This window comes from Sorex araneus, chromosome 10 (assembly GCF_027595985.1).
Source record: "Sorex araneus isolate mSorAra2 chromosome 10, mSorAra2.pri, whole genome shotgun sequence".
NCBI classification, from domain to species: domain Eukaryota; kingdom Metazoa; phylum Chordata; class Mammalia; order Eulipotyphla; family Soricidae; genus Sorex; species Sorex araneus.
In genome coordinates, this window is record NC_073311.1 from 6,695,121 (window position 1) to 6,709,809 (window position 14,689).

Consider the following 14,689-nt stretch of genomic DNA (forward strand, 5'->3'; position numbering starts at 1 on the left):
GGGTTACTCCTGGCTCTGCACTCAGGAATTACCCCTGGCGGTGCTCAGGGGACCATATGGGAAGCTGGGAATAGAACCTGGGTCCACCATATGCAAGGCAAATGCCCTACCCACTCTACTATCGCTCCAGCCTCATAACCCTAACTTATTTTAAAGGGAACTATTTAGCTAGAATTTTGGAAATGGTATTACTGATGGTATGTGCGGCTCAGTTGATTCTCCAACATTCTCCAGTTGATGAAAATAAATCACAGGCACAGAAGTTAAGCTGATTCTCCACATAGTGGAGAATGAATTTGAAAGAAACTTTAATTTTTTTTTATTTTATAAAGTAGTTCACAATATTTGATTACATTTAGTATTGAAACACCAATCCCACCTTGGAAGAAACTCTTGAGAGAAATTTTTCTAGCAGTGAAATGATGGGAATAAGTCAGGAAAATAAAGGCCAACTTAATTGGTCTAAACAATGAAGAAAACATGTTACACCATCTAATAGGGAGTCCGAGTCTGGGAGATTCTGAAGTTGGCTCATCCAAGGTCCCCTGCCAGCTCCATGTAACATTCTACTTTGCCCCCTTTAAGCATCAGTTTTGATGTGGAGAGACAGCTTAAAGGACTGAGCACATGGTGTGTGTGTGTGAGACCTGGGCTCAGCCTCTGGCACTGCCTGGTACCTGAACACGACCAAGAGTGCCTTCTCCAGGCCCCAGCACATGGAGTTCCCAGCACTGAAAGTCGTGGCCAGAAAACCAACCAACCACATGCAAAACAAACAAAAAAAAAAGAAAACAACCCAGTGGCAGTTGTGTCCATAAAATGATCCTGAGGGCTGGAGAGCTAGTACAAGGGGTAAGGCGTTTGCCTTACATGCCGCCCTGGCATCCGTCCTCACTACGGCATACACTGCCCCCCACCCTTAACCCCTTCAGGAGTGATCCCTGGGTGTAGAGCCAGGAGTATTTTGTGTTTGGGCATTATTGAGTGTGGCCCCCAAACAAAACAACAAAAAAAGGGGCATAGAATTCCCAGGTAATATTTATATATAGGCACAATAAAACCCTGGGGGAAAGTGGATCTTTTTTGAGAGGACAAGAAAACTTTTCCTATAGTCCAAGCGCACTCAGAGAGATCCCAGGTCTTGAGGTCAGTGCCTCCCGGACTGTCCCTGACAAAAGGCCTGGGACCGCCCTTGCAGTTGATAATCTTCCTTCTGAGCTGGGGGCCCACTAGTTTAGAGGGGAGGGCTCAGAACTAAAGTTCTTGTTTAACAAGGGAGTGGGTGCTGGACATGAAGGTCTGTAGGTCTAAGACTTGGGGCAAGAAAGACTAATATTTGCTTAGCCCTATTCTATACTAAGGACTTTACTGTAGAATCTCTTGCTTAATCCTTACAGCAAACTAGAGAGTAGAATGGGGCCATTGTTGTTCCCATTTCACTCAAGATGAAAACGAGGCACAGGCACAGACGTTAAGCTGGTAAAAGGTCGCACAATAAGAAGTGACAGTGTTTTCATTCAAACTCAGGTCTGCCTGGCCTCCAAGGCTTTGCTCTTTTCATATCAAATAGGTCTCAAGTAATAGTTGGCTGTTAACATGACATTATATAACTCCCTGATTAAATCATCTGAGTTCCAGGCAGGTCTTAAGAGTATTACCGGGGCTGGAGTGATAGCACAGTGGGTAGGCGTTTGCCTTGCACGAAACCGACCTGGGTTCGATTCCCAGCATCCCATATGGTCCCCTGAGCACCGCCAGGAGTAATTCTTGAGTGCAAAGCCAGGAGTAACCCCTGTGCATCGCCAGGTGTGACCCAAAAAGCAAAAAAAAAAAAAAAAAGAGTATTACCTATGACTGGGACTAGAGCAATGGTATGGTGTGTCTTGAATGTGGCCAACCCGGGTTAGATCCCTGGCATCCCATTTAGTCCCCCGAACACTACAGGAGTGATTCCTGAGTTCAGAGCCAGGAGCAAGCCCTGAGCACTGCCAGGTGTGGACTAAAAACAAAAGCCAAACAAATAACAAAAGAATATTCCATCTGATGGGCAGGCAAGCTAGCACAGGGATCAGGCATTGCCTTTTACACAGCCAATCTGGTTTTGTTTTTTTTTTAATTTTTTATTGAGTCACCATGTGGAAAGTTACAAAGTTTTCAGGTTTAAATCTCAGTTATACAATGCTCGAATACCCATCCCTTCACCAGTGCTCATATTCCACCACCAAGAATCCCAGTATAGCTCCACCCCACCCCCTCACACCCCTAACCCCCCCACGCCCCTAGCCCCCCACTCTAAGCCCATCCCCCCCCCCGCCTGTGTAACTAATAAATTTCACTTTACTTTCACTTTGATTGCATACAATATTTCAACAAAACTCACTATTATTGTTTGGAGAGTCTCTCCCCTAAAGTCAGACCTGCTGAAAAGGAAGCATTAGATAATTTGTTTTCCATTGCTGAGGATGAAGAGGTATGAGGTCGAGTGACCACACTTAGCGGCCTCTCAGTTTTGGGTGTCTGTATTTTAGTATTTTAGTAACTAAGTCCAGAGAGATATCTGCCAGAAGTTGCATCGTTGCCAACTTGTACTTCTCAGTTACATTATATTCCACATATGAGTGCAATCTTTCTATGTCTGTCTCTTTCTTTCTGACTCATTTCACTCAACATGATACTTTCCATGTTGATCCATTTATATGCAAATTTCATGACTTCATGTTTTCTGACAGCTACATAGTATTCCATTGTGTAGATGTACCAGAGTTTCTTTTGTCTTTTCTTGGGTATGCACGTGGCCCTCTGGGTCCAGGGATTGTGTTAAGGCTTTCAAATTCCCTTACAGTTCTCCTGCCCCATTTCTTTCTTTTATTTTTAGTAATCTGAGGAGGTAAAGCTCTTTCCTTCCATTCAGAGACACTGGTTTTGTCCCCACCAGGGTCACTCCTGAGAGTGGCTTCTCACTGGTGCTTTTGCTCCAGGTGGACCTGGTGGGGGGGTCCCAGCCATTGCTGGCCTGGGGGGTCAGACTTTCTGCTCTGGCTCAGCCTGGAGGCTGCCCCGAGACCTGGCCGTTTCCAGCCCTCCAGTTCAATCTGGGTTTGATCCCCTGCACCCACATGGTGCCCCAAGCCCCAGGAGTGAGCCCTCAGCAGAGAGCAAAAAAGTAAACCCTGAGCACAGCCAGGTGTGGAACCAAAACAAACAAAGACATCAAGGGGCTGGAGAGATAGTGCGACAGGAAGAGCACATGCAAAGCGTACAGGAAGCCAGTGTTCAATCCCTGCCAGTGTGTGGTCCCCTGAGCATTGCCAGGAACTACCCCTGGGCTCAGAGCCTCCAGAAACCACTAGGTGTGGTCCAAAACACAAAAACCAGAACAAATGTCAAATCACATCGTTCCTCTGTTTAAAGCCTTCAGTGGTTTCTCATCTCAAAGTAAAATTCCAAATCTAAGCGCCTATCACTATTTTCAGGACATTACATACAGAAAAGGAGCCTCTCTTTACTGTTACTTTTCTTTCATCCTTTTGTTTTGGGGCCATGCCCAGAAGTGTGGGTGGGATGCTCCTCCTAGCACTCTGCAGCTCTGACCTGGCGGTTGGGAGTTGCTCCTGGTTGTGCTCCCTGAACCTTGTGGTGAGTTTTGAACCCAGGCTTCCTGCATATGAAACACATTTGGCCTGCTCAGCTACCTCCTCAACCTTTCTCCATGTTACTTTTCTGACTGCAAGTCCCACTCCTCCTGCCACTCACCTACTTCAGACACACATTGGCTTTTTGTTCCTGGTCAAGCATTTTACAGCCTCAGGGCCTTTGCACTTGCTCTTTTACCTTCTAAAGATGCCTTCCCCAGAAATGTTTGCGTGGCTGATTTCTGCATTTACCACATAATCTTTACTAAATGTTTTGATGTTTTCAGTGAGAACATCAAAATCATTCTGTGTAAAACATCTTTCTTCCATAATTTAGAGTGCTATGTCCTAATATTTTATATAATTCTGTTGCTCATTTTACCTGTCTTTCTCCAGTTTTACATATATTCTATTCTATCAGAACATAAATTTGAGGGGGGCGTCCCCACCTATAACTTGCTTGGAACGCTGGGGTCAGTTTTAGTCGTGCTTGTCCAGCTATGTGGAACTCACGGAGTACTTTTTTTTTTTTTAAGGGAGGAGCCATACCTGACAGTGATTGATCAGGGGTTACTCCTGGCTCTGCCCTCAGGGATCACTCCTGGCAGGGCTTGAACAACCAAATGAGTGCCAGAGATCAAACCTCGGTCAGCTGGTCAGCTGCAAGAAAGGAAAGCACCCTACCTACTGCATACTATTGTTCCAGTAGCAATAGGGTCATGCCTTCCTCCCTCCCTCCCTCCCTCCCTCCCTCCCTCCCTCCCTCCCTCCCTCCCTCCCTCCCTCCCTCCCTCCCTCCCTTCCTTCCTTCCTTCCTTCCTTCCTTCCTTCCTTCCTTCCTTCCTTCCTTCCTTCCTTCCTTCCTTCCTTCCTTCCTTCCCATACCTGGAGATGCTCAGGGTTGCTTCTATTTCTGCATGATGCAGGTATTAACTCCTGGCTGTGCCATATGGAGTGCCAGGGACTGGACGCATTCAAGGCGAGCGCCCTACTCACTGTACGGACTCCCCGACCCAACAGGGTGCTTTCTTAAATGGCTGGGCCTGGTCATGTGGTGCTGCTCAGGCCTCGAAGTGCTGGGCTCAGTAGAGCAAAGCCTATGTTCCCAGAAATGTGATCGTTAAACATTTCTATTTGCCTATGTCATTTTTTTCCCACTTTGGCGTCTGAGCCACACCTGGCAGCGCTTGACAATCACTCCTGGCCGTGCTTGGGGAACCGTCTGGTGTTGAGGACAGAGCACGAGGTTCCTAGCCAACGCTTTCAGTTAACCACCTGTTGCCCCATAAGTCACTTAAAACTTTTCGGTGTATTCAGAAATATTTTCCTTAATACTTTTCTGAATACTCAAAATACTGACACTTGTTCTGGATCATTTGTTCTCTTTGTGTGCACAGTAAAACAAATTATCCACGGGGCTGGAGTGATAGTATAGTGGGGAGGGCATTTGCCTTGCAAGCAACTATCCCCCGTTTGATCCCTGGCATCCCATATGGTCCCCTGAGCACTGCCAGGAGTAATTCCTGAGCATAAAACTAGGAGTAACACCTGAGCATCACCAGGTGTAAGCCCAAAACATAAACAAAAAACTCCCCCCCTAAGCAACCCCCAAAACCAAATCATTCAACAATTTTAACTACACATTCTTCTTTGTGGGGGGGGGGGGCGAATTTTGAGCCAGCTACACTTGATTACTCTCAGGAGTGACGCCTTACTTTCTGCACTATTTCAGACCTCCCTTTTTTTCCAGCATCAAACTCAAGGCTTCACACATGCAAGATCTGTTATTAGTCACTGAGCTACATCCCAAGTCTTAGGCCAAAAAAAATTGGTTTTTTTGGGGAGGGTGACACCTGGCAGTGTTCCTGGCTTACTCCTGGCTCTGTGTTCAGGGGGTCACACTGGTGTTCTGGGGGGAACTTGTGGTGCTGGGAACCAAACCCAGGGCTCTAAGCTATATCCCAGGTCCCCTGCACACAGTTCTTGTTTTTGGTCACATCCAGTGGAGCACAGGGCTTCCTCCTGACTCTGTGCTTAGGGACTACTCCTGGTGGGGCCAGGGGACCATCTAAGATGGCAGGGATTGAACCCAGTCAACCTTGGGAATGCAAGTGCCTTACCAGCTATTGCTTTGACCCCTAAAAAGTTAAATTGGAGTTTTCTTTTTTAAGCGATCATTAGTGAAATAATGATAGAATCGAACCAGTGAAGAAAAACCTTTCATAAAAGAAGTTCATGGTGAAACTTTATGGAACCAGAAATCCTGGTTTCTCATTATTCAGTAGCTGTGTGGCTTGGGAAGAAGCTTTAAAGTTGCAGGATCCTCAAAACGGGCTATAATTCCAAGGCTTCATTCAGAAGTTGCTGTGAATCACTACGGGTAATGCACAGCTTTGTATGCTGAATGGTTTGTATGAGTAAACTCGCAGGGAGGGAATGCAGACTTGTCTGCCTTCTCTCTGTCAGGGTACGAGAAGGATGACTCACGATCCAGCCCTCTCCTTCCCTATCATCTCCGGTCTAGCTCTCCTCCCCACTGATGCACGCATGAGCATGGCTAAGTAGCAGCTAAGCAGAGGGTCTGAAAGGGTTTCTGCGGACCTTTGGATGGGCAGAAAGCAGACACTACCATAGAACAGACGCCTTGCAAAGTGTCAGCCCTGGTTCCATCCTCAGGACCGCGCCCCATCTCCCCCAAAGTCTCCATCTCACTACCTATCGCTACGTTTCTCTCAGATCTCAGCTGCTATACATGTAAACTAAGCACACAGTACCATAGGACTACCTAGTACTACCTAGTACAGATGTTTTGAAAATGCTAGGAGAGAATGCAAGAAAGTTTAGCTTTTTGTTTTGGGTTTTGGGGCACACCTGGAGGTACTCAGGGATCACTCCTGGCAGGGCTGGAGGGGGGACTCTCTGGGGTGCCGAGGTCAGCCTGAGTCAACAGCTTCCAGGCATGCCCTGTCCACTGTAGTATCTCTCAGCCCTAAGGAAGGATAGTTGTTAGGGTGAAGGGTCTTCCAGCACCTCCTCTCCCCCTAAGGAAGCCTCCTCTCCTGAACCTGCTTAGGTCCTAGTGAGGCCGCTGAGCAGCTTCCCCACAGCCTTTTAGTCAGAATTTCAGTCAGGAAATTACTGTGATTTGAATCAATTCAGTAACATTCTGGTGTAAATAATTAGCACCCACAGGTGGCTTGCAGAACGTTTTACATTTTAAAAGGGATTGGCTGACTGGAAGGTTTTCAGAAAATACGAACTTTTAATTTTTCTTTTTTGAACAATCCCCCCTCCCTGCATCACTTAAGCCGTGCCTTGTAAATTTAGGGCAGGTCGTGGAAGGGAAATGTTTTGGGGGGAGGCACACCCGGCGATGCTCAGGCTCTGCTCTCAGGACTTTCTCCCGGCGGTGGCCTGGGGGCCCGACGGGTCGCCGGGGATCGAACTCTGGCTGGTCGCGTGCGAGGCAAGCGCCCCACCTGCTGTACTAGGGATTCGGCCACCGTATTTTTAAAATTTTAAATGCTTTTATTTTTTTTAAAAATTGTGGCTTCTTTTGTTCTGATTTTGGGCCTCAGCCGTCTGCGCTCAGCGCTCACTCGTGGCGGGGCTCGGGGAACTCAAGTTACAAAAGTCGTCCAGCTCCCTCGCAACAGTGACCCTCCAAGAGCCCCGCAGACCTGGGCCGGCCTCCCCCGGGGGCGAGCCGGGTGGAGAGGAGTGCGCAGGACAGACCCAGGCGCCAATGGAGCACCAGAGAGGAAGTTTTCATTTGAATCCACTCGGCCCAACGGCCAGCCCCCCTCTCCTCCGCCAGCTCCACTCCTCCCGGGGGGCCTGACTCCGAGATGCTGGGCGGGGCCCGGCCGGCGCCGGCCGCCCGCGGGCCGGGGGGCGTCCAGGGCCGCGAGGGAGCGGACTTTCTCGGTCGGCTCCAGTCTTCCAGCCCCCCGCCCCCAAAAAACCGCGTGCGGGGTGGGTGGGGGCGGGCAGACAGGTCACCGAGCGCTGGGCCGTTTCTGGGAGGCTGGAGAGCTGAACCCGACTTCTCCCAGACACACTCATCGAAACGGCTTTCTGGGGTCCCATTACCGCGGCCAGGGCGAGAGGGGCGGGTCTGGGGAAGGGACTGGCCGTGGGGCCCCCCACCTGCAGCCGTAGAGGGAGTGTCCAGACGCCAGGGGCCGAGGGGCGTGCCCGAGTCCCGGAGGGCGTGGCTTCAGGGCGTGCGCGAGTCCCGGCGGGCGTGGCTTCAGGGCGTGCCCGAGTCCTTGTGGGCGTGGTTTCAGGGCATGTCGGGGTCCCGGTGGGCGTGTCTTTGGGTGGAGGGGCGGGGTGTGTCCGCAGGCGGCGGGGCGTGCCCGAGTCCCGGTGGGCGTGTCTGCGGGCGGTGGGGCGTGTCTTCGGGTGGCGGGGCGGGGCATGTCCGCGGGCGGCGGGGCGTGCCCGAGACCCGGTGGGCGTGACTGCGGGCGGCGGGGCGGGGCCGCCGGACGCCCCAGCGCGCTGGCCGAGCCCGGAGAGGCGAGCCGCGAGCCGGGTCGCCAGGCGGCGGGAGGGGCCGGGACGGCCGGCTTGAGCGGCGGCCGCAGCTGCAGCAGGACGGCCCGCCGGCGGTTCGGGGCCGCGCGCCGGGGAGCTCGCGGGGCGGGCGCACGCGGCACCCCCTGCCTGGCGGCGGCCGGCGCCCCAGGGAGGCGGCCCGCGCGCGACGGGACCAGCAGCATGAGCAGCGGGTACAGCAGCCTGGAGGAGGACGCCGAGGACTTCTTCTTCACGGCCAGGACCTCCTTCTTCCGGAGGGCGCCCCAGGGCAAGCCCCGAGCCGGCCAGCCGGTGAGAACGCGGGGACGCTGCCCGAGCCCCCTCCACGTGTCTCCGCGGGCCGGCCGGGAGTGCCGGGCGGGCGCCGGGGGGGACACCGGCCAGCCCCGTCGGACTCTTTGGGAGCCGGGGCCGACGGGCGTGGGGGCGCGCCGGGGCGAGGGGAGGCTCAGGAAGGGCGGGGAAGCGGGGGCTGCGGCCGTCGCGCCAGATGGCCTGTGCGGTCGGCCTCGGGCGGTCGTCAGACGCGGGGGGCGCCCGGGGCTCCCGCAGCCGGCCCGCCGTCGGGGCTCCCTGCGGTGTGCCCGGAGAGCTGCGGGCCCCGAGTCCCTGGGGCGCCGGCACGTTGGGCACGGGCGGCCCCGGATGACCCAGCTCCCCGCTTTCGCGCCCCAGACCCGACCCGGGCTGGGGGTGCGGGAGGCGCCGCGGCTGGCTGCGGGCGCCCGGGCTGCAAAGGCAAGTTGTTCCGCGCCGCCGGCGTTTTGCAGAGCCAGTTCTGGGCTAGGGGACTGGGCGCGGGCGCCGGCCGAGCCCGACGCCGGCTGCCTTTTCTTCCTTTTTTGGAGGAAGCACGCCGTGGGAAGCTGAACCGGGGGGCAAAAGACAGTTAGGGAACTGGGGGCCGGTCTTGCGGACTGGGAGCGGGCTTTTCTTTTGCGGGGGAGGCTTGCCCGCAGCGTGGGACTCGGACTGGCTCTTGGGGATCCTGGCGCGGGCGCCACCCAGCAGGCCCTGCCCCGCGCGCCCGCCCGCAGATTAGAGGAGCCTGTCATGGAACAAGTTTGTAGCGCTTCCAAAGAACAAGACGCGCGCCGGAACCTTGCTCGGAGGCTGAATCCTGGGACTGGAAGCAAGGAAAATCGTTCAGACCGGATGATGAGTTACGGGGAGGGGTGAGGACGGCGTCACGGGTCAGGATTTCCTTGCCAGACCTTTTAAGTTTATTTGACCATTTTCTAAGGTCAAATTTCTCTCCAGGCTTTGGGAGGGCTGGCCCTTTTCAGACCTCCGTAACTCCCATCCCAGAGAAGGGGGAGGGGATGCGAACCCCAGTAACCGGTCATCCCCGGGGAAGTGCCCCAGCCCATTTGCAGTGCTCACTGCAGCCCACATTGACCAGACATGTTGGGCCGCCGCCACTGCAGCACGCCCCGGCCCATGGGTGTGACAGAATTTCTTTACACGGTTCTGGGATAGGTGGAGGTTTTCGCAGGCGCCTTGGCTCACAGATAAGCGGATTGCCCGTGGGCTTGCTCCTTTCCTCCTGTAAGGACCCCAATAATCCCGTCACTGGTTGCCCCAAATCCATACCTCCAAATACTCACACATAAAGGCCTCACCGAGTGAGTGGGGGTAGAAAGTGTTGGGGAGCTGGAATTAAAAAAAAAAAATTGTTAGGAAGTGACCTTCTTTGGGGGATGATATTCAGGGCCTGTTCCTGACGGAGGGGTGACCTCGGATTGTGTATGGGTCGTGTGCACCAGGTCGGTTGAACCAGGCTTGGGAGCTGGAGTGACAGGACAGCGGGTAAGGTGCTTGTCTCGCACGCGGTCAACCCAGGTTCAGTCCCCAGCATCCCTTATGGTCCCCTGAGCGCTGCCAGGAGTAATCTCTGAGCTCCAGAGGCAGGAGTAACCCAAGTGCTGACGAGGGTGGCGGAAAAACAAAACAAAATATTGAACCAGAGCTGGCAGCTCACGAGCCAAGTCTCTTTAGTAGGGGGCGGGGGGGGGGGGGTCGTTGTGGGGTTGTTGTTGTTGAGTTTTTGATTTTCATAGGACCTCATCCACGAAGCCATGCACTGGACTATATCCCTCCTCACTTCTGATTTTTATAGCTTTTTACATAGGGATGATGAACTCAGTGGCTAATGCTAATGGAGCCAACTCTGATCACAAGATTGGTTTTTAGGTAACCAGCTCCGATCCTGAGGGGCTTCAGAAGCCACCTCCTTAATCAATCAAAATTGTTACTTGATTGATCAATCAGAAAATTCCAAACTGGGAATCTAGAAGGAGACCAAGGCATGTTTATTGTAAATCACCATATCACTTTTTTTTGGGGGGTGGGTCACATCTGGCAATGCACAGGGGTTACTCCTGGCTCTGCACTCAGGAATCACTCCTGGCGATGCTCGGGGAACCATATGGGATGCTGGGAATCGAACCTGGGTCGGCTGCTTGCAAGGCAAATGCCCTACCCGTTGTGCTATCGCTCCAGCCCCACCATATCACATTTTTGAAGTTTAGAAATTATACTCCCCTCTGACTCCCCCCTTACACTCCTCTCCAACTCCCCCTTACACTCCCCTCCAACTTCCCCCCTTATACTCCCCTCCAACTCCCCCCTTACACTCCTCTCCAACTCCCCCCTTACACTCCTCTCCAACTCCCCCCTTACACTCCTCTCCAACTCCCCCTTACACTCCCCTCCAACTCCCCCCTTATACTCCCCACCAACTCCCCCTTACACTCCCCTCCAACTACCCCCCTTACACTCACTCCCCTCCAACTCCCCTTACACTCCCCTCCAACTGCCCAGCCTCCCCCACACACTCTGTGCATTGCCTTTCCTTCTGCTCTTGCACTTTGCTTTCTCTCTCTGTCTCCCCCTCCACTTAATGCAGCAGATCCATTCTTTTTGTTGTTTCTGCTTTTTGGGCCAAACCCGACCACGATCAGCGGTAACTCCTGGTGGTGCTTGGGGGACCATATGGGGTGCCAGGGATAAAATCTGGGTTGTTCTCCTGCAAGACAAGTGCCCTTAACCTGCTGTACTCTCTCCCTGCGCCCAGCTGTTCCCATTCTTAATGTTTTGACCAGCTTGTCAGTCAGAGTTGCTGGTGCTGTTTGAAGTCTGTTCCAGAGGTGATAGAATCTTTTCATTTCTAACTGGTTCTTGGGTTCTGTAGGTGTGAGATTCTCCTTTACAAGGGTCCAAGTTTGGGCTGGAATTGTATGGGAGTGCACTAATCTTCAAAAAAGTAAAATGCCTGTCTCTCAGGCATGCATCAATGTTTTTCTGGAGTTACGTACATCCAGAGTTATTGTGTAGCACTCAGTTTATGTAATATTTATCTGGTGCATATATTATATTCACTTATTATTATTTGGCGCCACAACTGGCAGTGCTCAGGGGACCGTATGTGGTGTTGGGGATCGAACCCGGGTCAAGGCAGGTGCCTATCTACTGTACTGTCGCTTTGGCCCCTTATGTTATTTATATTTTGGAGGATTTTGGGCCACACCTGGCAATGCTTAGGGGTTACTCCTGGCTCTGAACTCAGGAATGACTAATGCTGGCAGTATTTGGGGGACCATAATGAAATGCTGGTGATTGAACCCTGTATTGCAAACACCTACATGCTCAACCATCACCCTGGCCCCTCTCATGTTATCGAGCATCTAGGTTTACTTTTTTTTTTTTTTTTTTGCTTTTTGGGTCACACCTGGCTCTGCAAAGGGGTTATTCCTGGCTCTGCACTCAGGAATTACTCCTGGCAGTACTCAGGGGACCATATGGGATGCTGGGAATCGAACCCGGGTCGGCCGCGTGCAAGGCAAACGCCCTACCCGCTGTGCTATTGCTCCAGCCCCTAGGTTTACTCTTAACTTCATTATTAAGTGTTTCGAAATACTGTAAAAGTCAAAACACTAAGACCTAGTTTATTTGCTTTTCTCTTTGATCTGAGCGTGTAACCTGGGGCCTCCGTCTTCTGAGGTTATCTGCTCTCTATCTGCTCTCTGAACCCAGCCCATGGCCCAAAACCTGGCTCTGAAAGATACTACTATGTGATTTGAAGCTTTGTTGTTATGTCTCTCAGGCATGCAGGGTGCTGGATGATGTGACTGACTTGTCTTTATTTTCTGAAGGGCTCACACCCAGTGGTGCTTGGGGCTACGTCCTCCTGAGTGCGCTTATGCTGTGGGAGTCCCTCCACCCTGCAGTGTGAGGCTCAGACCCCGGCTTCCTGCAGTCATTGCTCCGTCCTCTGAGCTCTGTCCTGACCTTACCGGACATTTGGTTTATGGAAAGAAGCAATGAGTGTGTCTGTTGAATTCCTGGTATGGTTGGTGAGTTAAGGAAGTGAAATGAACAATAAATTAAAACCCAAGGTTCGATAAGTCATCTCAGTTTATTATACTGGTTATTATAAGAGTAAGATAAGCACTTCAATGGCCAGAGCAATTGTACAAAGAGGGTGCTTTCTTTGCTCACAGCTGACCTGGGTTCAATCCTGGGCACCCCTATGGTCCCTCGAGCATCACCCAGAGTGTTTCCCGAGAGTAGAACCTGGAGTAAAAAAGTAAGCTCTGAGCACATCTGGGTTTGGCCCAGAAAAACAAAAACAAAACAAGAAAGAAAATGCCCAGGGTCTGGATTATACAGCTGGTAGGGTGCTCACCTTGCATGCAGTTGACCCATCCTTGGCATCCTATATGGTCCCCCAGGCACCACCAGGGGTGATCCCTGAGTACAGAGCCAGGAATAACTCTTGAGAATCGCTGAGTGTGGCCTGAAAACTGGAAGAAAAAAAATACTTAAAACAGGAATGAGCACATCGTCTTTTTTTTTCCTTTTCCTTTTTCTTTTTCTTTTTGGGTCACACCCAGTGATGCTCAGGGGTTACTTCTGGCTCTGCACTGAGGAATCATTTCTGGTGGTGCTTGGAGGACCCTATGGGATGCCGGAGATTGAACTTGGGTTGGCTGCATGCAAGGCAAATGCCTACCTGCTGTACTATTGCCCCAGCCCCACATAGTCTTTTGTTTCTTTTTGAGGGGGCACATCCAGTAATGCTCAGGGGCTACCATAGACTCTGTGCTCAGGGGTCAGTCTGGTGGTGCTGGTGGGTCTCTGTGGTGCCTGGAGCAAACTGGGGTTGTCCAGTGTAACGTCAGCCGCTTAACACCCCGTGCTCTCCTGGTCTGAATACATTCATAACTTTTTTTTTGCTTTTTGGGTCACACCCGGCGATACACAGGGGTTACTCCTGGCTCTGCACTCAGGAATTACCCCTGGCGGTGCTCAGGGGACCATATGGGATGCTGGGAATCGAACCCGGGTTGGCCGCGTGCAAGGCAAATGCCCTACCCGCTGTGCTATTGCTCCAGCCCCCGTTCATAACTTTTTATGGCAGTTGAATGTCAACAAGTTTATTGCTATGTCCCCAGGTTCTCTGTCAGTTCCTACCATATTAACTATTAGTTGAATGAATGAATGTTTCCCTGGTTTGATAATATTTGACTCCTAAGGGATTTTTAATGTACCGTGCCACACCCCCGACCCCCACGCCTTTTTTTTTTTTTTTTTTTTTTTTTTTTTGCTTTTTGAGTCACACTTGGCGATGCACAGGGGTTACTCCTGGCTCTGCACTCAGGAATTACCCCTGGCCATGCTCAGGGGACCATATGGGATGCTGGGATTTGAACCCGGGTTGGCCGCGTGCAAGGCAAATGCCCTACCCGCTGTGCTATCTCTCCAGCCCCCCCCCCCCCACGCCTTTTATTGCAGTACCAGGGATTGAATCTAGGTTTCCTGCCTACATGACATGCACTTTACTATTGAGTCACATCACTGCCCCTTAGTTTACCCCATCTAGGATTCTCTAAAGAATCTTTTGAATGTTAATTAATGACAGGTAAGGCCTTGTCAAATGATTGGCCAGAGAACCCATCCTTAAGGGAAAGGCTGAAACCCATTTTCCTGCTCAAATCCCATTCCTTGCTGCTTCTCAACCTGTAGCTGGGGTTCACTCAGTGCTTTGTTGTTGCTGTTGTGTGTGTGATTTTTTTGCTTTGCGTTTTGGGTCACACCTAGTGATGCTTAGGGGTTATTCCTATCTCTTTTTCTCAGGAGTTACTTCTGGCAGAGCATAGATGGGATGCAGGGATCAAACCCAGGTCAGCTGCCTGCCGAGCAAACGCCCTCCCTGCTTACTATTGCTCCAGCCCTTGTTTTTGTCTTTTGTGCCACCCCAGGGCTTATTCCTAGTTCTTTGCTCAGGGGTCACGTCTAGCGGGGCTCAGGAAATCATATTGGATGCTGGGGATCGAATCCAGGTTGGCTGGGTGCAAGGCAGATACCTTACCCGCTCTACTAGTGCTCTGTTCCCCCAATTCACGTAAATATTTGGTGTTATTTTGGGGCGCTAGCTGACTGCCTCCGGCTCAGTGTAGGGGGCCCTGCTGGCAGTGGTCAGGAGACCGTGCTCGGGCTTGAAGGCACAC

At 51.9% G+C, this 14,689-nt stretch overlaps 1 protein-coding gene across 1 annotated transcript in view; it reads left to right on the top strand.

Annotated features, from left to right (window-relative positions):
- Positions 1-8,200: 8,200 nt before the first annotated feature.
- RASSF3 (Ras association domain family member 3) overlaps positions 8,201-14,689 on the top strand; it is a 78,964-nt gene continuing 72,475 nt past the window's right edge. The window contains exon 1 of the mRNA XM_012936107.2: positions 8,201-8,468. Coding sequence (XP_012791561.2) covers positions 8,358-8,468 — 111 coding nt within the window. The 5' untranslated portion in view covers positions 8,201-8,357. The remainder of the gene's footprint in view (positions 8,469-14,689) is intronic.